The 23831-nt window shown below is 36.8% G+C and overlaps 2 protein-coding genes across 2 annotated transcripts; one reads left to right on the top strand and one right to left on the bottom strand.

Annotated features, from left to right (window-relative positions):
• The first annotated feature begins 15539 nt into the window (after positions 1-15539).
• Positions 15540-16514, top strand: K441DRAFT_730860 (uncharacterized protein). The gene is made up of 2 exons (XM_067654224.1): positions 15540-15758; positions 15788-16514. The coding sequence occupies exons 1-2, from the start codon at positions 15699-15701 to the stop codon at positions 16187-16189; spliced, it is 462 nt and encodes a 153-aa protein (XP_067500517.1). The 5' UTR covers positions 15540-15698; the 3' UTR covers positions 16190-16514.
• A 1351-nt stretch (positions 16515-17865) lies between these two features.
• K441DRAFT_642148 (uncharacterized protein) lies at positions 17866-19279 on the bottom strand. Its single transcript, XM_067646681.1, has 3 exons — positions 18749-19279; positions 18546-18695; positions 17866-18494 (listed from the first exon to the last, which is right to left on the bottom strand). Exons 1-3 carry the CDS (start codon positions 19205-19207, stop codon positions 18114-18116), a joined length of 990 nt encoding a protein of 329 aa, XP_067500516.1. The 5' UTR covers positions 19208-19279; the 3' UTR covers positions 17866-18113.
• Positions 19280-23831: the final 4552 nt, after the last annotated feature.

The following is a 23831-nucleotide window of genomic DNA, read 5'->3' as shown; positions in this document are numbered from 1 at the left end:
AAACTATTTAAGTGCTCTTCCTATTAAGAATAATCCTGCGTAAGCTATTTAATCCATAGGTGTTGCTAGCTTAGCTCCCTCTTACGTAACTTTAAAGTGCATTTGCGTAAGGAATCCTTTAAGCTTCGATCTCTCTCCTAAGTATCTTTTAATCGATAGTAACTTAACCTTTACTACGCCTATCCCGTTAATCCTATTTTCCAACGTTGCATTATTTTCTGTTAACTAATTAACTATCTCTTATAGCTGTCCGACCGTTACAGGTTGCTATAAGTCAATGTCTGCTATACTAGTGTCGTTACCTAACCTTAAAGTAGTTGCTGCCGTCAATGGCGTTATAGTGGCTGCTTTTGGTGGCATATTATCCAACTTACTATTATTAATACCGTAACTAGGTAGTAATTGTGTAACAGAACCTTATAGCAAGAACTACGGTAGGCTCATTATTGGGCTAGGTATATAGGAAATGCAAGTAATAATAACTAGTGGAGTGGTTGCCTAATAGATTAACTCTAATTATATTTTAAGAATCACTACAAGGAAGGAACTATCTAGGTAGGGACTAAGGGTCCTTAAATACACAACCGTACTCCTATGAAATCCTTCTTATACGTGATATACGTCTTATACGTAAGGTACGTAAGTTCCTCTCATTCCTCTCGTTTAATACGTAGCATATTATATAACCTCGGTTACTATTCCTCGTCACATAGTTCCACTGACTCCATACTAGACCGTGCCTAGATTAACTAACTAGCTTCTTCCAACTCCTCTCCTAGTAGTTATAACATTGTACTTAAAGCGTCCGTAACAAATAATAGCCTTTTTAATGGTATTTATAGCAGCGTCTTAATTTCTAGAGTAGCTCGCGCTCTCCATCTAGGAGTTTTTGCGGAAAGGTTAGTATAGAGAGGTTAATATTAGCTCTAGTGGTACTTAAGGTAGTAGGCGTTGGTGGCTTAGTATATATAGGTTTAGTAGGCCTGGAGGGCTTCTACAGAGAGGTCTTTAAATAAGGGTTAGTAGTAGCAATCTAATTTAGTCGTTATTTAATCTTTTATAGGGCTACTACCATCTTATAAATATTGTTGTAGTTATAGCTAGTGGCTGCGTAACTAAGGCGATAAGTAACTTTTTTTAATAAGATCCTCTTAGTCTTTAGTATTGTCTTAGGCGAGGGCTTTAGTATATTTCTAGAATTTAACATAGAACTTATTAAATAATTTAGTAGGGCTTATCTTTAGGGCACGTAGTTTAGCTCAGTTGGTAGTTAGTAGGTTATAGTTACGGTATATTAGGTTAAGATTATTAAGGACTTTTTAGTAAGACTGCTACTTCTAGGGGCTACTAGTCTCCTATTAGGCGAAGAGTCTATTAAATAGTATACCCTTCGTTCGCCCGATAATATAGCTAATCTTAATATCTTCCGTAGGAAAAAGGTAGGCGCTCTAAGTTAGTTTCTCGCGGATTTGCATCTTCTAGTGGCTGTATTCCTTGCGGTCTCCTTAAAAGACTAAGGGATTAAAGTAGCGTATATTAGATCTTACGGTAGCAGTTTAGGTTTAATTATTATAGCTTTTATTATTGCTGCTTTAGTAGGGGTTTCTATTAGGTAAAGCTGCTTAGCGCTAACCCTCCGTTAAGTGTTAAGTAGGTAAAGTTATTAGGGGCGTAGAGACTTAGGTGGCGTTATATATAGTAAAGAGGTATCTAGCGTTATTATAAATGTGCTTATTAAGCTAAGATTATAGGTATTTAATTATGCCTTCTTTTTTAGTAACTATAGCAATTAGTATAATCTTATTCTTCTTTAACTATTAAACGTCGCGTTTAGACACATAGAGGTCGTCTTTAGTTTCTTAACGTATATTATTAGCGAGCGCCTTATAAGCTTATAGGTCTTAGATAATATTGCGATCTTAGGTAGTACGCATCTTAGCTTATATAAGCTTTAGGTAGTAGTTCTATAGAAGGCGGTAGTATTTATTAGGGTCTTATACTACTATTTTTGCAAACGTCTTAGCGTCTTATATTTTAATTTTAATAGGCGGTAGCCCTTCTATTTACTTATCCGTAGTTATATAGTCAATAAAAGATAAAATATTATTAGTGTCTATTTCCTTAGGGGTTAGGGCTAATAAATCAAATTCTCCTAGGATTAATTGGCGTTGTAGGTTAAGTATAGGTATTAGATTGTTCTTTAGGTTTAATATAGTAGCTAGTAAGGAATATTATCTTACTATTATGGGTTCCTTAGAAGTATAAAGTGAGGTAATTCGTAAATACGCTGCTTTTAGCAGCGCCTATAGTATTATAGAGACGTAGAATTGGTTATAGGCTAAGCGTTAGTGGTAAAAAGGCGTAACGTAATATTATGGAACGGGGGCAGTGGCTATAGAGTGTATATATTTAAGGAGTCTACAAAACGTTACTCGATCGATCGTAAGGGTTAAGGGCGTAAGGAGGTAATATACCTACGCGTAGCTGATATAAGCTATACGTAAGGTATACACAAGAGTACGGGGCTCTCCTATAGAGGCCCCTGCGGTAGGGTTCCGTAACACTAATATTGTTTAACCGTATTATCTATAGTATAATGCCTTCTTCTGCATTGCTAAGTAGCCTATTCATTATAGGTCAATTTAATTAAGACTTTCGTCTAGTAACGCGTTACTTAACGCGACCGTATAGGTTAGGATTCTTACGTAATTAAGGGATATTTGCCGTTATGGATAGCTTAAGTAAGGTAAGCGACCTAGTTTTTAATTAATAGATAATCGCTTATTATAGTAGTTGTGTAGTATTTAAATAATTAATAAAATTGATTAATTATAGCGATTGAGCCGTCCTGGCGATTAGGATGTCTACTACCCAGTCTAAATAACTAGGTAGTTAAGGCGCAGCTATAGGGGCTACAGATATAGCACTTATTTGGTTTAGGTTAAAGTATTAGAGTATAGGTACGGTAGTAAATATAACCTTTAGATAAGTAAAGGCCTTTTTATATTCCTTATTAAAGATAAAGGCTTTATCCTTTTAGGTTAGGGCTATAAGGGGTAAAACTAGGGCGGAGAAGTTATTAATAAACTATTAGTAGAAGTTGGCAAATTGTATAAAGGCTCTTACGTCTTTAACATTCTTAGGTTCTTACTAGTTTATAATTACTTTAACTTTTTTCGGATCTATTTATATACTATTTATAGAAATAAAAAGTCTAAAATATAGGACTTCTATTTTATAAAATTTATATTTATCTATATCTAATTATAGACTAGCTTTATGCAGGGCTTATAAAACAAGATTAACGTATTTTTAGTATTTGGTTAGGTTATTACTATATATTAAAATATTGTTAATATAAGCAGTATAGAAGATATCTAGGTAGGGATGGAGGGTATTATTTATATAATATTAAAACAAGCTTGGAGTGTTTGTGGGGCCAAAGGGTATTACTAAGTACTTAAATAATCTATATTAGGTACGAAATGCAATAAGCTATTTATCTCCTTTTATAATATAGAGGCGGTTAAATATAGAGATAATATTAAGCTTTATGTAAAAGCGAGCCTTACTTAGTCAGCTTAGTGTCTCTTATATTAGCGGGATTAGATATCGGGTCTTAATAGTAACAGCGTTAAGAGCTTAGTAGTCTACGCAGAAGCGTAGTCCGCCGCCTAGTTTCTTAACAAAGATTACTAGTACGGCTATAGGTAAAGAGCTTGCTCTAATAAATCCTTTACTTAGGTTCTTATCTAGGTACTTCTATAATATTTAGAGTTTATTTTAGGATATCCTATATAGGGGTCTAAATCTAGGCTGCTTTCCTTCTTTAAGTACAATCTTATAATTATACGGTTGGTATTCTAATATCTTATTAGCTTCCTTTTATAAAAATACCTTTAGGTAGTTATAGTACTTTACTAGTACCTTTATAGAGGGTTAGTGTGCTTTTTTAATACTAAGGCCTTCTTAATATTGGCTATAGTGATAGCAAAGATTGTATATTTAGGTCTCTTGGCGAGTCGCGCTAGTAGGGTAGCTCTAATTATATAGATATTTAGAGCGTTAAGCGGGCTCTAGTTATCTATAGTTTCTTATATAGTTCCTTACTTAATTTTAGGTTTAGTATTAGGTACGGAGTTAGTATTAGATTTAGGTTTAGGTTCTTTAAGTATCCTTTTTATAATAGAATACTAGTCCTTCTAATATCTTTACATAGTAAGCTTAAGCTTCTACTTAGCTTTAGGCGGTATAGTGCTTAGGATTAATTTATAGTATTTAGTAGAATTTTTAGGTCCTTAGTAGATATTAGTAGAAATTATATATTGGTGGAATTTAATGGAATTCCTAGGTTAGTGGAATCTGGTAAATTCCTTAGGCGTAGGGTAGATATTGGTAGAAATCTTAAGCTAATAGATTTTAGTTTAGGGTTAAGATAGTATATTATAGAGCATTTCTGCTTATAATATAAAGCAGTAAATAGAAGCTTAAGGTTATCCTAATTAATAACTACTTTATATAGCTTTATCTAGGGCTGTCTAAGGATTATTAGGTAACTTAGGGTAGTAACGAAAAGCTTAATTAGTTCTTTATGGTTTAGGTATCAGAGTCTTAGGGCTACTACGTAGGTAATACGGCCTAATAGTGCGTTTGCTATTAGATCCAAATATATTAATATGCCGGTTAAGGTAAAACTATTATCTTATATAAAGATCTTATTAATAAATCCTATGCCGCTAGCTTTTATATTAATTAGGATTTAAGCGTTAACTTACTAACTATTCTACTAAAGATAGTAGTTAATAGTTATACTACGGTCCTAAGAGTTAGAGTTTATAATATTAAATATGTTTAATAAGATTCTATAGCAAAGCTATCCTAAAGAGCGACTTAGCCTTAGGACCTTTCTTTTAGAGATAATTAGGGCGGGGTTTTTATAGGACATTAGTTAAAGCTTTGTCCTTATAAACGGTACTTACTAAATAAAGGACTGGAACTAGATAAGGAGGGTTATAATTAATGGCTTAAGGTTGGGCGCAATAAGTAGTTACTAACGTTAGCTATTTATAAATCGTTTTGGGGCGTGGGTAAGGAGATAAGATAGTATTTTAAGATATAGTCCTTACTTCTACACTTAAAGTAGAGGCCTAGCTTAATGTGTCTTTCTTATTTAGGGAACCCTAGTAGGGCGTACTCTAGGGTTCTAGTGTCAATATCTATGACGTTAGGGTGCTTAGGCTAAGATAATAACTTAGTAAACATTTATAGGGTTGTCGTATTATATTAGGGGGCGGGCTTTAGTATTAGGAGTAGTATATTATTATACTGTTTATTAATAACATTTACGCAGGCATTAAGGGCTCTTAGTAGGTCTACCCCTATTAGGGGGGGGGGGGTTTAGTTTAGGGCTTAAAGATTTAATAAGGCTATTAACTAATATAGAGTTGTTCCAGCTAGTCTCCTTTATATAACGGTTAAATTCGGAGAAGTATATTAGGAAACTTTTCGTTCCTTAAACTATATAGTTTATCTTTCTCTAAGTAGTAGCTTAGTAGTTTAGATTACTGTATATAGCTTTAAGAAGTATAACTAGGCTTTATACTAAGTTTAGTTAAAGGGGTTTAATAAGGTTAGCTACCTTTTTTTTTTTAGTTAACTTAGGGCGTAACAAAGTTAGTTAGCTTTAGTTAGGTAATAGTTAGCATTACTAGTTAGCTTATTCTTAAGCTAGCTTAAAAATAATTAGAGCTCTCGCCGTTTACTAGTAAATATTAAAGGGTTGGGTAATTATTTAGATTATTATAGTGCAGTAGTTAGTTTAGAGTAAATAACTACTATAGGTTTGGGGCTTACGTTCCGTATATTTATCTCTAGAGATAGTGTTCGGTCTTAAGGCCCTAACGTAAGCACCTTAAAAGTAAGGATTTCTTCTTAGAGGTCCTTAATTAATTACTAGTATCGTACTTCTTATTTAGCTTATTATTAATTTAAAGCGGCTTAGTTTTATATAAGGGCGTCTATAAAAGACTTCTATATCTTTACCAGTTATTTTTAAAGTGCGGATATAATATCGGTAGCCATTATAGGAGCTTTAGGGTCGTTTTATATTTTAGAGGTAGTATATAAAGTTAATGTAATATAGTGTTACAGAGTAAGTATAAGCGATAATAATATATAATAAAGTAGATATTATTAAGCTATATATATAAACTATGTGATAAAGTTAAGACGTTATATAGGGAAAGAAGGTAGGAAAATAGAAAGAAAGGGTATATATTATGGACTTAGTCACTTAGTTAATATATACATAGAGTAGAATAGGATTTAAGTGGTAGTCCTAATAGAACTTAGTAGAACTTAGTAGAATATAGCAGGATATAGCAGATTGCTATTAGATTGCTACGGGTTGCTATTAAATTGCCGTCTCGTAATTAGTCTCTAGTTGCTAAATTGGTAGAAACAGGTGGACGTGTATAAGGTGTCACGAGGGTGTCCCATAATAGGTATTACCTATTTTAGGGCTATAGTATATATAATTAAACTTCCTAGATATAGTTATACGTACGTTTTATAGGGGTAAGAAAGCTACGTAGTAGTTTTTAGCACTTTATACCTATATAAACTACCTAGGACGGCGTAATATTCCCTTAGAAAAAGGCTTAATTTTATTATATAAAAGAGCTAATTCTCTAAAGCTTTAACGCTTATATTATTATATTATTTCTACTTTATATCCACGATAAATATAATATTAAGGCAGATAATAAAGCTAAGCAATATATACGAAACCTATCTCTGTAGTAATTTCTGGAGTATATTACAGATATCTATATAGTAGCTTTTTTAAAAGATATATGCCGTAATGCAAATTAGGGCACGTCTGATTATTTAAAGCTATCTACTAATATACATTAGCTAATAGTAATATCGTCCTTTATAGATATATTAAGCTTTACCGCTAATAACTATAATATAGAGTTCTTTAATTATATCTGGTTTTTATAGATTATTAATACTTACAAGCTTCTAAAATATGCTATTAAGTATATAGATATCGGACTATTAAAGCGTATAATCCCCTATCTTTACTTATACTTTACTAACAGCTTATTAAAAAACTATATATATAATATGCTAATCCTATAGTAACTAGTTGGAATAAACGCTTACAATTTAGTGCTTTAATAGGCTATCCTTACTAATAGTTTAGTTAGCCTCTAAAGGTAGTTAGATAGCTTCTTTAAAACAGATCGCCTTAATAAACTACTAAATCTTTAACTTAAGGAGTTAATCTAGACGTATAGGAATTTAACGTTTAGTATAGACAAGCTATTTAAGTGGAGCATTCTTATAATAAGTTACATTAGCGTACTCCGCGATGTTTTTAAGCGTATATTTAGCGAGTATATAAATAGCGAATATATAACTAAGTCTTTAGCGCTAGATATCCGCTATTTTATAAATTAAATTAAAAAGGATTTAATCGTATAATATATACGGCGCTTAACGGATTTTAAGGCTCCTTTACTTCTATAGCGCGGATATAAGAAACTTATAAAGGACGGCGTAAATATATTTAACGCCTTTTTATTAACTATAGCTAGTTTACTATTTAATCCCTTTATATATATAGCTTTAGTAACGTTAATAAGAATATAGAGGTACTAGAAGAAGCTGCTAAATATATTTATATAGTTTAATGTCTTAATGTTATATCTATACCTCTATTAATATATATAATAGTTAGTATATAAGTTGCTTAATAAATGCTAAGAGTAATAGTAATATATTATTTTACTTACGGATATACTTTTATTATGCATTAGTGTATATAGGACATTAAGTTTAAGGTACCTACTATTCTTTAACTTAAATTAGAGCGGCTCTTATAGGGCGGCATTACCAATTTTAATATATGGATGTCTTATATTAGCGGTTTACTATATAACCCTTATAAGGGACGGATTTAATAAAGCTACAAATAATATACTAGAGGACTTTTAAATACTTAGGCTTATAGTACATTTCTGTCTTAATATATTAAGTTCTTTTTATTAATATTAACTCTAGCTGGCGTATAATCTTTTTAGTATATAGTATATAACGTAGCAGTAGGCTATTTTATAGTGCGGATATACAAATATTTTTATCTTAGCTTATATAAATATCGTTATTTTAGCTTATACGGATATTATAATATTAATTAAGTATATCTATTAAATATAAGGCAGAGACTTAATTCCTATATATATAGTACCAAAAAGGTAAGAGTTACTATTTATTATTATAACCCCATAATAATAGCTAACTTATATCTACTTATTTAATATCCAGTAACCTAGCATTATATATATCACGGGACGGGGCAGTGGCTACAAGACGTATGTATTCAAGAAGTCTACAAGACGTTACGCGATCAATCATAAGGGTCGAGGGCGTAAGGAGGTAATATACCTACGCGTAGCTGACATAAGCTATACGCGAGGTGTATACAAGAGCACGGGGCTCTCCTATAGAGGCCCCTACGGTAGGGTTCCGTAACACTACCCCCCCTCCTATAGAGGCGGAGCTCCGGCGACGCTATGGTTACTATATATATATAAAAGGGACACTTAGGGTATAGAAAAGAAAAAAGGGGGGTATCGCTAAAGGCTTAAAACAACGTTATGTGATAAGGCTTGGCATCTAAGAATCCGACCAATTAGACAACTTTAACCGCCGGTCGAAGTTCCTAGACATCTTAACGATATTCCGGTCACGTGATCGCACTTTATCACAATCTAACGGCAATCTAACGGCAATTTGCCCCTACGTAGCAATATACAACGGTTTAACTCTATAAGGGCTCCTATAGAAAATTAGGTATAAAATCTCTACTTAGGCCCGGTTTCTATAGGTTCGCGTAGTAAAAGTCGCTAATTAGATCCTTTGCATTTTCAAAGTCTTCCCATAGTTACCATTCTAGCTAATCTATATCAAATCCTATGTATATAGCTCTGTAGTAAAGCCATCGTCCTCTGCCTTTGCCAAAGTATTTAGAGTCAATAATTCGTTTAACGGTCCACTCCTTGTGGTTCTTGTCTTCGTTCTTATCTTGGATTAGTACTAGTGGGGGTTCGGGCTATATCTGCCCCGGTAAGGGGTTAGGCTAGTAAAGGTATAGTAGCCATAGGTAAAATACAGGCCATATCCCGCGGGTGGCTAGGGCAGGCAAGAGCTCTAGCTCGTATACGGCTCCCCTATTAATAACTCATTTAATTAGGTAGGGGCCGAGGTTCTTATAATCAAGTAACTTTATAGGCCTCTGTGTAGAGATATTGCGTACATCTAGCCATACCCAGTCGCTAACACGCATCTCTGGTAGTAGCGTTCTATAACAGTCGGCAAAGTAGGCCTACTTTACTTAAGCCCAGGCCATTTCTCCCTTACAGTAGTTAAATAGATTTTTTATACGGTCTGCATACTAGTCAGCAAGTAGCATCTTAAGGCGTTTTCTATATGGCAGTTTCTTATTAATAGGTTCTAGTAGTTCTATACCGGATCAGGGGTGATATCCCTTGTTCGCGAAGAACGGGGTAAGTCCTATAGTAGTTAAGACGTAGTTATTCGCTGNAAATTTACCNAGTAGGAGGTAATCNACCNAGTNATCTTNACTATAGGCGACTANNTATCGTAGGTACGCTTTTATACTAGCATTAGCGTTTTCCAGTTACCTAGTAGTTTCGTAGTAAAAGGATATAGACATCTTAACAAAGATACTAAGGCGTTAGCAGATTCATCTCTATATATCAGAGCCGAACTATATACCTTAGTCGGACGTAATCAAGTCAGGTAACCCATATAATCAGTAAATTTCGCGGAAGAAGGCGTTAGTAACGTCGCTAACAGCTACGCCTTCGGTTAGGACATAGTGGCGCTCTTTTATAAGTCAGCATATTATTATAAGGATATTCTTATAGGTACGGCCATATCGCTTATAGGGTAGTAGGTTAATAACAAAATCTATAGCAATATCTGCCCATTGTTGTATGGGTACTAGTAAAGGGTGCAGTAGTCCTTAGTACTTTATATTAAAGGCCTTAGCGCGCTTANAACCGTAGNAGGCGCCTATAAAGNGTTTNACTAAGTCTATNATTTTAGGCCAGAAGTAGTATCGGCTAAGAAGCTTATAGGTTCCTCCTTTGCCTAGGTAGCCGCTTAATTGGAGGTCGTAGGCTATTTAGATTAGTTGCTGTTATAGATTTTCTAAGTTAGGGATAAATAGACGGCCTCTATAATAGAGCCTGTTCTCTTTTACTTTTAAGGCTGCTATATTAATCTAGCCTAAGCTTTAGAGTTTAGTCGGCAGCGTATAGGCGCCAGTAGTCTTTGCGGCAATAAGTTAATGTAGTAATAGGTCAACAGAGGTATTATATGCCGTAGTAATAAGCTCGTTAATTTCGGGAGGTAATTCTAGTTCTATGGTGTGGAGCTAAGGTATAATTAGCTCTATTGTAGGTAGCATACCTAGGGCCAAATTCCGTGCTTTTAGGATCGTCTATTATTAGAACTAGTTATAGGGGTCATCTTTAGACTAAGGAAGGTCTTATAAGCGGCGTATTAGGCTATTAGGCTTAGTACCTTATACTCCTAACCTATATATAATTTTAAAGTTAAAACCAGAGAGGAACTCGTTCCAGCGTACTTAGCGTTAGTTTAGCTATTTTATAGTCATAAAGTACTTAAGGTTACAATAATCTGTAAGGACTTTAGTTAGCTAGTTAGGTTCTACTAAGGAGAGTTCCGGTTAGAATTCCTTAAACACTTATATAATCGCGAGAAGTTCCTTATTATAGATCTTATAGTTATATTCTTATAGTATAAGCTTAGATAAATAAAATATAACTAGGTAAAGAAGACCGTCGTCACCTATCTAAAAAAGGACGCCTGCGTTAATATAGTCTAAGGAGTTAGTCTTAAGATAGAGTTATCGTCCTAGTATAAAGTAAGCTAGAATAGGTGCTTTAGTAAAAGCATCTTTAAGGTCTTAAAACGCCTTCTCGTATTTAGGCGTCCAGATAAAACGTAAATATGTTTTTCTTCCTTTCGCGGAAAGGCCCTTCGTTCACATCATTACTATAAGTAGTGCTACAACACCCGAGAAGTTGTATATAAATTTTTAATAGAAGTTAGTAAAACCAAGGAAAGCTTATACGTCTTTAATACAGTTAGGGGTTTACCATTCGGTAATTATATGTACCTTCTTAGGGTCCATACGGATACCCTTAGTAGTAACAATTAGTCTAAGGTATTTTACTTCTATAACTAAGAATTCGCACTTCTTTAAATTAATATAAAGTCCTACATCCCTAAGGCGCTATAGGACCTTTTAAACGTGCTCGGTATGCTTAAAAGGGTTATTACTATAAATAAGTATATCGTCCAGGTACGCAGAGCAAAAGTCGTCAAGGTAGTCCTATAAGGCGTTATTAATATAGCTTTAGAAGCTGCCTAGGCCGTTACATACGCTAAAGGGCATAATGGTATATTTAAATTGGCCAAAACGCGATACAAATGCGGTTTTCCATTTGTTACCTTCTCATATTCAGAGGCGGTTAAAGGCGGCAATAATATCAAGCTTAGTATAGATTTTGGCTTAGCTAAGCCGCTTAAGAGTCTCACGTATAAGCGGTATAGGGTATTAGTTCTTAATTATAATAGCGTTAAGTCCTCTATAGTTAATATAGAATTAAATACCTCCTCCTAGCTTCTTAGTAAGGAGGATAAGGGCGGCTACTAAGAATATGCTAGGGCGAATAAACCCTTTATTAAGGTGTTTATTAATATACTTTTTAACAACTAGAAGTTCGTCTTTTAATATTAGGTAGGGTCTCTTATAGGGTAGCGTTTTTCCTTATTTAATATTAATGGCATAGTTATTAGGTNNATNTNNGGGGAGTATATCTACGCTNTTTTATAAGNANACNTTAATAAAGTNATAGTACCTCTTNGGGAGGAGCTTNCGGAGTTCCTTATTAGTAAGTCCTTTTTTAAGCTTTATAAACTTCTTAAAGTCTAAAGGTAAAAGTCCGTAGAGTTCTACGGGGGCATCATTTTCTAAAAGGTCGACTATATCTATCCTATTACTATAGAGGACATAGTCCTATTCTTTATTAAGCTTATATAGTTATAATTAAAAGGCTACAGTAACGGTCCAGCCTTTCCTACGTGCTATGTAGTAGAAGGCCGCGGCACTTACGTAGTAGTAGTTAGTTATAGGTAAAATAATAAGGGGTTCCTTAGGTTAGTATCCTAGGGAGTAAATAGAGGCGGCTAGGCTATATCCTAGGCAGGTCTCTCTACAGTATTTAGAGTTAAAGGTTACTTCTCTCTTTTTCCAGTTAATGGCGGGGTTATATTATTCGAGCCAATTCATTCTGAGGATAATAGGGTAGTTAGCAAGTAGTATAACATAGGCCCAGAGTTCTTCCTAGTGCCTATTTATATCTAGGTAGAGTTATACTATATAGGTAATCTTCTATACAGTATAACTACCATCGGCGAGTTATAGGGCGCGGGCTTTAGTAAGGGGTAAGGTAAGTAGGTTATAAGTACACACAAATTAGGTATCTATAAATTTATCAGTAGCTCCGCAATCAATCATAGAACAGCTTTTATATTATTTTTTAGCAGTAGTTCCTATTACGGGTAAAACTATCTATTTCCATCCATTCATCTTTACTAAGTTATTTATTAAGTAGGCCAATATATAGATCCCCTTATCATCAGGGCGTCCTAACCTACAACTTAGGGCTAGGACTTAATATTTTCCATTTCCGTATCCAACTCTACCACTATTACTGCGTCTTCGTCTTATATGGTAGTAGCATATAGCAACATATTTAGTATTTAAGGTACTAGGTTAAGTATTAGGCGGCAGCTACTAAACCTAGCCATTAGGCAGTTTGGGCTATAGCTATAACAGCCTTCTTAACAACATCTATAGCAACGCTTTAGCTTTTAGAGTAGCTCGCGTTCTTTATCTAGTAGCTTCTATAAAAAGGTTAGTATAGAAAGGTCGATATTAGGACTAGTAGTATTACTTAGGGTAGTAGACGTTAGTAGTTTAGTAGGTCCGGAGGGCTTCTATAGGGAGGTCTTCAGACAGGGGTTTACAGTAGCAATCTAATTCAGTCGTCATTCAATCTTCTATATAGCTGCTACCATATCATAAACATTATTATAGTTATAGCTAGCGGCTACATAACTAAGGCGATAAGTAACTTTTTTAAGGAGATCTTCCTAGTCTTCAGTATTATCTCAGGCAAGGGCTCTAGTATATTCCTAGAATTTAACATAGAACTCATCAAATAATTCGGTAGGGCTTATCTTTAGGGCACGTAGTTTAGCTTAGTTAGTAGCTAGTAGGTTATAGTCACGGTACATTAGGTCAAGATCATTAAGGACTTCTTAGTAGAACTACTACTTCTAGGGGCCATTGGTCTCCCATTAGGCGAAAAGTCTATTAAATAGTGTACCCTTTATTCGCCCAATAATATAGCCAATCTTAGTGTCTTCTATAGGAAAAAGGCAGGCGCTCTAAGTTAGTTTCTTACAGATTTATATCTTCTAGTAGCTATATTCTTTACGGTCTTCCTAGAAAACTAGGGGATCAGGGTAACGTATATTAAACCCTATAGTAGCAGCTTAGGTTTAGTCATTATAGCTTTTATCATCGCTTTAATAGGGGTTCCTATTAGGTAAGGCTACTTAGCGCTAACCCTCTATTGAGCGTTAAGTAGGTAAAGTTGCCAGGGGCGTAGAGACTTAAGTAGCGTTATATATAGTAAAGAGGTGTCTAGCGTTATTATAAATATACTCATTAAGCTAAGATTATAGGTATTTAATTATACCTTCTCTTTTAGTAACTATAGCAATAAGTGCAATCTTAGCCTTCTTTAACTATTAGACGTCGCGTTTAGATACACGGAGGTTATCTTTAGTTTCTTAACGCGTATTATCGGCAAGCGCCTCGCGAGTTTATAGGTCTTAGATAATATCGCGATCTTAGGTAGTACGCATCTCGGCTTATATAAGCTTTAGGTAGTAGTTCTATAAAAAGCAATAGTATTTATTAGGTTCTTATACTACCATTTTTACAAACATTTTAGCGTTTCATATTTTGATTTTAATAGGTAGTAGCCCTTCCGCTTGCTTATCTATAGTTATATAGTCAATAAAAGATAAGACATTATCGGTGTCTATCTCCTTAAGGGTTAAGGCTAGGGCTAATAAATCGAATTCTCCTAGGATTAATTGGCGTTGTAGGTTAAGTATAGGTATTAAATTATTCTTTAGGTTTAACATAGTAGCTAGTAAGGAATATTATCTTACTATTATAGGTTCCTTAGAAGTATAAAGTAAGGTAACTTATAGGCACGCTACTTCTAGCAGCGCCTATAGTATTATAAAGACATAGAATTAGTCGTAGGCTAGGTGTTGGTGGTAAAAAGGCGCAACATAATGTCACGGGACGGGGCAGTGGCTATAAGACGTATGTATTCAAGGAGTCTACAAGACGTTACACGATCAATCGTAAGGGTCAAGGGCGTAAGGAGGTAATATACCTACGCGTAGCTAACATAAGCTGTACGCGAGGTATACGCGAGAGCACGGGGCTCTCCTATAGAGGCCCCTGCGGTGGGGTTCCGTAACAATATATAAGTATAATAATACCACATCTTAGAAATGCAAGCTTATCCTTTATCTTACTTAAAGAATTTCTAAACTTATTTAACTAGCAGTCTATAGCTTAAACAGCTTTTACTATATTAGTTACCTATTTAAGAACTATATTAATACGTATAAAACCAGTAATTACTAAATATACCCTAATAGGTTCCGTGCTAGCAAAAGTAGTAGCAGTAATAGTAGTACCTAGCGAACTAGTAATTAGTAAAAGAGTTAAAGGAGTAGCAGTAGAGCGGGCACCTCTATAGCTACGCATACTACTATAAATAGGAGTGTTAATAGAGGGGGATGTCTTAGTAAGGGGAGGAGGCGTAGTAGCGCGAGTAGGGATAGTACAAGAATAAAGCTATACGGATATTAGCAACACCTATATTATTAATACGCGGATATTATACATTCTTAGTAGGCGTTTTAGCTAAACTATTAAAGAAGCTAACTTTGTTTATTTTTTACCCTAAGGTATTTAAGACTTATAGGTATTATTATAATCAAGCTTAAAGTAGGTGTATTTAGACCGTTATACCCCGCATAAAATACCTTCCAACGAAGGTTTAACCCAAAACGGTTTAGTGCGAGGTTAAACCTCGGATGAAGGTCTGGGCAGTGATAACCTCGGCCTTTAATAAATAGCTTACCAAAGAACCAACTAATCAACCTCTCACTTTACTATCTCTATTCTCCATCCTCTCCGTTCAACTGTTTGCCGTGTTCGAAATCTTAACATCCCCTAACTGCATGCTCGACGCGCCTCTTTCCTCAAAGGAGTCCTGAGCTATTGTTGATATTAGCAAAAATTTAAAGCGCCTTGAGGAATACAGTCAATGGAGGGCACAGCAGGACAAAGTCTTCAAGGATGTCCTACCGTCCATCACCTTTCGTCATCGCAATCTCTCCGAGTACTGTGAGTACTCGAGGAGCTTTCCGCCCACAATGGTCAGCGTTACACGCTCAAGACCTGTAAACACCACATGGGACGTGCACCCGCGGTATTAAAATCAGTCTTACCTCTGGGCAAGTCGCCTATTCTTGTAGTCGACCCGACCCCGCGGCTCCGGAGCAACAGCCGAGGGTGGTTACCGAGAGTCGCCTCATCCTCCAATATCTCCCAGACAATTATGCGCAAGGCAACTGGGAGCCCATCAACCTCCCCAACAAAGTCCGTAATGAATACCTCCAAGAGTTTGCAAATAGCACTCTTGCAATGAAGGCTAATTTTGTCATTGGTTTTGATATCATTCCGTCACATTCTCCGTGGTTTGTGAGACCACTGGTATCGGGGATGTTCAACTTCGTTGCCACTCATTACAAGAATGATCTCGTGGCACCCTTTGAGCTTATGGAAGCCGCGCTGTCGGATCGGAGTCCTTGGTTTGCAGGACAGAAATTGGGTTTGACCGATTTCTGTATGAGTTGGCCGATGGACCTGGCTTCGCAACGGGGATATTTTGATGAAAAGTAGTACCCCAAAGTGGCCGATTGGCATAGGAGAGTTTGTGAACGCCCGGCCTACAAAGCAGCTCTGGCTAAAGGTGGCCCATACAATCTTGTCACTTTTGACTTTTAGATGTCTTGTCTTGTTTCGGTTCACCGGAATATGTCCTGCGTGCTCGGGCGCTAATCGCCCTGGATAGCATGCATGTCTGTTTACCACAGCCACAAGCACACGGGCCTGATTGAGAATGAGGCTGAGGTTCTAGCTGAATTAGCACGGCAGCGTCCAACGAGTAGGTCTGTGCGCGACACCAGCTTCAAAACAACGCGTGTATTTATATAGAATTCAATCAATTACACCACTACTATGCTTTTTAATCGTGCTAGAATCGATGTGGACCTTATTTAGCCTACTCAACGCTAAAGAAATAACTTGTATAGTAATTTTATATGGAATTTAACGACATTACTAGCTTCATATTCCTAAGCACGAGTATTTGATTCTGCTGATTTAATTGGCTGGTTCTTATCGATAACCGTTGGAAGCAAATTGCCGTGCCAAGGGAGTGCCTATGAAGACAACGCTGAGCATCACGTTTATGGGGTGATATCTTTCCCTTTGATTACGAATGAAGGTAAAATAATCTACCTCTAATACTAATTGCAAAGCATAACAAGCCCATAGGGTATATTTAGAGCATAAACGTGGTACTAAAGTTGCATAACTTAATTTGAATGACTTCTAAACGCTGTCTCTTTCCCAAGCATCAGGCTTTATCTGGATGTTCTGCCCATTATTGTATGGTTGTTGAACTTGCTGATAACCCTGAGCATTATTGAGCCCCTCGTAGGACGGTGGACCAATCAGGCTTATGCTACAGCCATCACCGAAATATCGGGAACTCGCTTAGAGCGACGACGTCGCGCATCCACCCCACCATCAAAACAGTATCCCTTAACCCGTCAGCGTCCTACGTTATCGATAAGAACATGGTCCGTGCATAGAACAACAAAGCAGAGCGAGGGCGGCAAAGACTCTTTACGGCTGCAACATTTACAGGATTCCGTTCTGCACAAAGACGATATGCTAGCAGCCTTATATTAATTAACTTAATATTGGGAATTAAACCTATATAGGGCTTCTGCAAAAGGGGGGTCGGGTATTAGGGACTTTGAATATCTCAGCACGACCAAATGTCTAAGCTACGTGATTGGCCAGTTCTTATCGATAACGTAGGACGAAATTTGACGGGTTAAGGGATACCCCCTATAGCCCTACCAATATAGCTCTAATTTATATAAATAAGGGCTTATTTTATAACTCTACTCTAAAGCTATAAAATAAAGTTTTATTTATATAATTTGAAGCCAAATTGGTAGAGCTATAAGGGGTGCTTATTTTTGGGGGGAGAAGGGCAGCGCAGAGCCTCAATTCAAGTTTTACGGCCACCCCCTATAGCCCCACTAATATAGCTCTATATTTTATAAATAGAGGCCTATTTTATAGCTCTATTCTAAGGCTATAAAATAGGTCTTTATTTATTAAATATAGAGCTATATTGGTGGGGCTATAGGGGGTATACTGCCGTTTTGGAAATATTGGTAAAAATCGCCAAGCCGCAGCAACACATTACCCTATATAATTCCACCAATATTAATACAATTTTTATATATAGAGACCTATTTTATAGCTCTATTCTAGGGCTACAAAATAGGTCTTTATTTATTAAATATAGAGCTATATTAGTGGGGCTATAGGGGGTGGCCGTAAAACTTGAATTGAGGCTCTGCGCTGCCCTTCTCCCCCCAAAAATAAGCACCCCTTATAGCTCTACCAATTTGGCTTCAAATTATATAAATAAAACTTTATTTTATAGCTTTAGAGTAGAGTTATAAAATAAGCCCTTATTTATATAAATTAGAGCTATATTGGTAGGGCTATAGGGGGTATATTATTTTGATGGTGGGGTGGATGCGCGACGTCGTCGCTCTAAGCGAGTTCCCGATATTTCGGTGATGACTGTATCCGCCGGTCTCACCAGCTGGTACTGTTCTCTCACCAGTCTCATGGGACCGCGGAAGAATGAGGACAGAATATCGGAGTAGTTTAGTGCTGCCACAATAGCTTTAATGCCCCCTAGGCCTCCTTGGTATGTCCGGCCCATCTTGAGTGATGTATATGGTTTGATGCTGTATGCCACCATGATCATGACGGCGAAGAATGGGAGTTCACAGGCGAGGATAAAGTTGGGTAGGCCGATGGAAATATCATGATAGGACATGTATTTTGTAGGTTTGATAACGTGGGATGAGACGAGGATGCCAAGGACAGCCTGCACAAGGACTGTTAGCATTCTCATGAGAGATATGGGCAAACCACTGACATTTTGAACGAAGCTAAGAAAAATGATACCCTTAAACGCAATCAGCTTCAGCATAACCCCGTGTGAGATCAATTTTGACTTCATGATTTTGTAAAAGCGGAGGACGCTGAAGAGGGCAGCGCCTTCTAGGAAGCCTCGAATTATAATGATCTGCAATGGAAAATCAGTGTCAGTTATTTTCTAGCCGAGGATTTCCAGCGTACCCAAATGTGCGCAAAGTACAGCCTGTTGGAAGTAGCGCAATAAGTGCCGGCTGCCATACTTGCCGCCGTCGCAATCCACAAGATCACACTGACGGGTATGAATTGTAATACCAAATACCACACACGTTTCAACCACTTCGGACTCTGCATATTGAATTGCCCTCTAGCAGTTGCGCCTGCAAGCACGAAATCGCATAAAAGTAGCAGGAATGCAGAAATTGCAAGAGAAACTCCAACGTCAACAGCGGGCGCGATGTATGGTCCTGCACTCTCGGAAAGCACGCTTAGGAAAGTGATGAGCCCGACCCAGGGTATCAGACATATTATACGCAGAATCTGACGTTGTTGGACGGGCGAAGAGTAATGAGCCGCATGGCGCATTAAAGAAATCAGGGCGAGGAAGGATGTTAAAACCAGGCAGACACCTGCGATGATGCTACTCAAGGTATGGTAACTCATAGAACCCACCAAAGGGATGATGGTGGGGCTAGATTCGTTAACGGACGGGCAGGTGTGGTTGGAGGAAGAATTTGACGGGTGGTGAAAGAAACTGCGGGATAGAAACCTTGTATGGTCCATGCCGAGGTATATGCAAAAGGATGACCGGGTAAGTTGATAACATGCGGAACGTTAGGTACCCTACGTAAACTTTGACCCGAGTTTAAAAGCTTTAACTTAGAGCCTTATATATAGAGTTTAATTAATATATTAATATATATATAGATATAAGGTTTTCCAGGGGGAGACCCCCTGGACCCCCCCTCTGTAGAGCTTTTACTTAATTTAAAAGTAGTAGTAAGGCTAAGGCGCCTTAGTTACTACTAAGTAATATTATCTTACTAAGAGGATCTATTACAGTAACAGAGTNTAATTAATATCTATATATATATATAAGGCTTTCTAGGGGGAGACTCCCTAGACTTCCCCTTATAGAGCTTTTAGAAGTAGTAGTAAAGCTAAGGCGCCTTAGTTACTGCTAGGTAGTATTATCTTATTAAAAGGATCTACTATAGTAACTAAGGTGCCCTACTTAAGTTAGGCTTAATTTAGAAGTAATATATATATACCTCCATCGTATTATATTGCGGGGGCTATGTAACGTGGCCCGCCTCCACGTCGCCATACGGCCAAAAAGACTGAGAGTGCTTGCGAACTTGTCGTAAGCGTGGCGGGATCCAATATATGTACTCTTACAGGCTACTTTATAATAAGGGGTAAGCTTTAGATAGAGGCTTATATAGAGCTTTAATAGAGGCTTATATAGAGTAGTAATAGAGGCTTATATAGAGCTTTAGTAGAGGCTTATATAGAGCTTTATATAGAGCTACGTGCAGAGCTATATACAGAGCTACGTTTAGAGCTACGTGTAGGNGTGTAGGCGTGTAGACGTATAGACGTGCAGACGTTTATACTGGCGATTAATTATAGAGACGCCTGTAGAGATAGTTGTATGGGCAATTATATAATAATAATAATTCATTGCTTAATATCCGATTTGGATCCCTATTAAGCCCACGCGGACTACTCCTTATATACATATAGGGAGAAAACTCTATTAGGCAATTATATAGACGTTTAATTAATCGTTTATACGGGCGTTTATATAGGCGATTAATTAATTAATTAATTATATGGACGTTTATAGAGCTATACGTAGAGCCATTTATATAGGCGTTTAATTGATTAACTGTATGGGTATTTAATTAATTAATTATATAAGAGTTCGTATAGGCACTTGTATAGGCGTTTGTATAGGCGATTATATAGACATTTATAGAGCCGTTTATAGAGCCTTCCTAGTATATTAGTGCTATATATTAGTAGAGCTTTAGAGCTCTATATTAAGCTTTGAGTAGAGCTTTAAGCTTAAGGGGGAGATCCCCTTAGACCCTCCCTATACACTACGTGCTATATATACTACATAGGCAGAGGTCTTATAGAGGCTTTAGTAAAGCTTCTATAGAGCTTTATATAGAGCTTCTATAGAGCTATATATAGGTATACAGACGTTTATACAGGCAATTAATTGTAGAGATATTTATAGAGGCGATTGTATAGGCAATTATATAGACGTTTAATTATTTATTTATATAGGCGTTCGTATAGGCGTTNGTATAGGTAATCGTGCAGACGTTTATAGAGCCGTTTGTAGAGCCGTTTATAGAGCCGTTTGTAAAGACAATTATATAGCGATTAATTATATAGACGTTTATATGGCCAATTGTAGAACCTTCCTAGTATATTAGTACTGCGTATTAGTAGAGCTCTAAGTAGAACTTTAAGCTTAAGGGGGAGACTTCCTTAGACCCCCCCTGCGTACTATATGCTCTATTTACTATATAGGCAGAGCTCTTATAGAGGCTTTAATAGAGCTTTTAATAGAGATTTATATGGAGCTTTATACGGAGCTTTTATAGAGCTTAGTATAGAGCTTTAATTAACCTAAATTTTTAATTTAAAGCCTTATAATATAGAGTTTAATTAGTATATATATAGACATAAGGTTTTTTTTAAAGAAAACCCTCCCTAAACCCCCCTCTATATATTAGGAGCAGTAGTAAGGTTATTTAATTAAAAAGATTTATTATAATAACTAAAGCATGATATTTAAATTGGGCTTAATTTAAAGTAATATATAAAATTTTATATATATAAGTAATATTTCTACCTTTAAAAAAACTTAAGCTTAAGGGGGAGACCCCTTAGACACCCCCTACGCACTATATGCTTTATTTACTACGTGGGCAGAGCTCTTATAGAGGTTTTAGTAGAGCGTTTAGTAGAGCGTTTAGTAGAGCTTTATATGGAGGTTTATATAGAGCTTTTGTAGAGCTTTTGCAGAGCTCTATATAGAGCCCGGTAGAGCTTCGTATAGAGCTTTATATAGAGCTTTAGTAGAGCTTTATGCAGAGCTTTGGTAGAACTACGTATAAAGCTTCAGTAGAGCTTCGTGTAGAGCTTTAGTAGAGCTTTGTATAGAGCTTTAGTAGAGCTTTATGCAGAGCCTTATATAGAGCCATATATAGGCGTTTACATAGGCGATTAACTGCAGAGACGCTTATAGAGACAATTGTATAGATAATTGCATAGACGTTTAATTAATCGTTTATANGGGTGTTCGTATAGGTAATTAATTGATTAATTGATTGATTATATAGGCGTTTATACGGGTAATCGTGTAGATATTTATAGAGCTATTTATAAAGCTATTCGTGTAGATAATTATAGAGCCTTCCTAGTATATTAGTGCTGCGCGTTAGTAGAGCTCTAGAGCTCCGTATTAAGCTTTAAGTAGGGTTTTAAGTAGATCTTTAAGCTTAAGGGGGAGACCCCCTTGGACCCCCCCTGCGTACTACGTGCTCTATTTACCGCGTGGGCACAGCTCTTATAGAGGCTTTAGTAGAGTGTTTAGTAAAGCTTTTATAGAGCTTTTATAGAGCTTTTATAGAGCTTTTATAGAGCTTTTATAGAGCTTTTTGTAGAGCTTTAGTAGAGCTTTAGTAGAGCTTTTTGTAGAGCTTTGGTAGAGCTTTGGTAGAGCTTTAGTAGAGCTTCGTGTAGAGCCTTATACGGAGCCATATGCAGGCGTTTACACGAGCGATTCGTATAGGCGATTGATCGTTTGTAGAGACGTTTGCACGGACGATTATATGGGCAATTATAGAGCCGTTATAGAGCCGTTTGTAAAGACGTTCGTAAAGATAATTATAAGACTTCCTTGTATATTAGTGCTGCGTTTTAGTAGAGTTTTGGAGCTCTATATTAAGCTTTAAGTAGAGCTTTAAGCAGCTTAAGGGGGAGACCCCCTTNGACCCCCCCTACGCACTATATGCTNTATTTACTATATAGGCAGAGCTCTTATAGAGGCTTTAGTAGAGACTTTAGTAGAGACTTTAGTAGAGGCTTTAGTAAGGCTTTTGTAGACCTTTGTGTAAAGCTTTATATAAAGCCTTATGTAGAGCTTCGTATAGGACTTCTATAGAGCTACGTATAGGCGTGTAGGGTATAGACGCTTAGAAGGGTGATTAATTATAGAGACGTTTATAGAGATAATTATATAGGTAATTGTATAGACGTTTAATTAATCAATCGTATAGGCATTTGTACGGCTAATTATATAATCTTCCTAGTATATTAGTGCTGCGTGTTAGTAGAGCTTTAGAGCTCCGTATTAAGCTTTAAGTGGAGCTCCGAGTAAAACTTTAAGCTTTAAGTAGAGCTCCGAGTAAAACTTTAAGCTTTAAGTAGAGCTCCGAGTAAAACTTTNAGCTTTAAGTAGAGCTCCGAGTAAAACTTTNAGCTTTAAGTAGAGCTCCNAGTAAAACTTTNAGCTTTAAGTAGAGCTCCNAGTAAAACTTTGAGCTTAAGGGGGAGACCCCCTTGGACCCCCCCTGCGCACTACGTGCTCTATTTACTGCGTAGGTAGAGCTCTTGTAGAGGTTTTAGTAGAGGCACCAGTAGAGCTTTTAGTAGAGCTTTTGCAGAGCTTCGTACGGAGGTTTGTGCAGAGCTTTTGTAGAGCTTCGTACGGAGGTTCGTGCAGAGCTTTTGTAGAGCTTTAGTAGAGCTCCATGCAGAGCTTTGATAGAGCCTTATGTAGAGCTTTGATAGAGCTTGTATTTAGGCTTGTTTTTGAAGGCCTTATAAACGACTTTGTATAGAGCTTTGAGCAGAGCTTCGTATAGGCGTTCGTGCAGGCGTTCGTACAGGCGTTCGTGCAGGTGTTCGTGCAGGTGTTCGTGTAGGCGTTCGTGTAGGCGTTCGTTTAGGCATTCGTACAGACGTTTGTAGAGACAATCGTACAGACGTCCGTACGGACGATTGTATAGGCGATTGTAGACGCTCGTAGAGACATTTGTAGAGACGTTTGTAGAGACGTTTGTAGAGACGTTTGTAGAGACGTTTATACGGGCGTCTGATTGATTGATTGTAGAGCCGACGTAGAGACGATCGTACGGGCGTTTGGTTGATTGATTGTATAAGCAATTGTAGAGACGTTCGTACGGGCATTCGTATAGGCAATTGATCGATTGATCGATCGATTGTATGGGCGTTCGCACGGGCGATCGTGTAGACGTTTGTA

Source organism: Cenococcum geophilum (genome assembly GCF_001692895.1).
Source record: "Cenococcum geophilum 1.58 unplaced genomic scaffold K441scaffold_42, whole genome shotgun sequence".
In the NCBI taxonomy this organism is placed as follows: domain Eukaryota; kingdom Fungi; phylum Ascomycota; class Dothideomycetes; order Gloniales; family Gloniaceae; genus Cenococcum; species Cenococcum geophilum.
Note: the sequence above shows the minus strand (reverse complement) of the source record. Positions and strands in the feature narration are given on the sequence as shown.

Coding starts and splice junctions, on each gene's coding strand:
- K441DRAFT_730860 (XM_067654224.1), top strand. CDS start 15,699: ATGGGACGTGCACCCGCGGTATTAAAATCAGTCTTACCTCTGGGCAAG. Junction 15,759..15,787: donor TGGGCAAGTCGCCTATTCTT/GTAGTCGACCCG, acceptor GCGGCTCCGGAG/CAACAGCCGAGGGTGGTTAC.
- K441DRAFT_642148 (XM_067646681.1), bottom strand. CDS start 19,207: ATGAGTTACCATACCTTGAGTAGCATCATCGCAGGTGTCTGCCTGGTT. Junction 18,696..18,748: donor TGTACTTTGCGCACATTTGG/GTACGCTGGAAA, acceptor TTTCCATTGCAG/ATCATTATAATTCGAGGCTT. Junction 18,495..18,545: donor TTCTTAGCTTCGTTCAAAAT/GTCAGTGGTTTG, acceptor GTCCTTGTGCAG/GCTGTCCTTGGCATCCTCGT.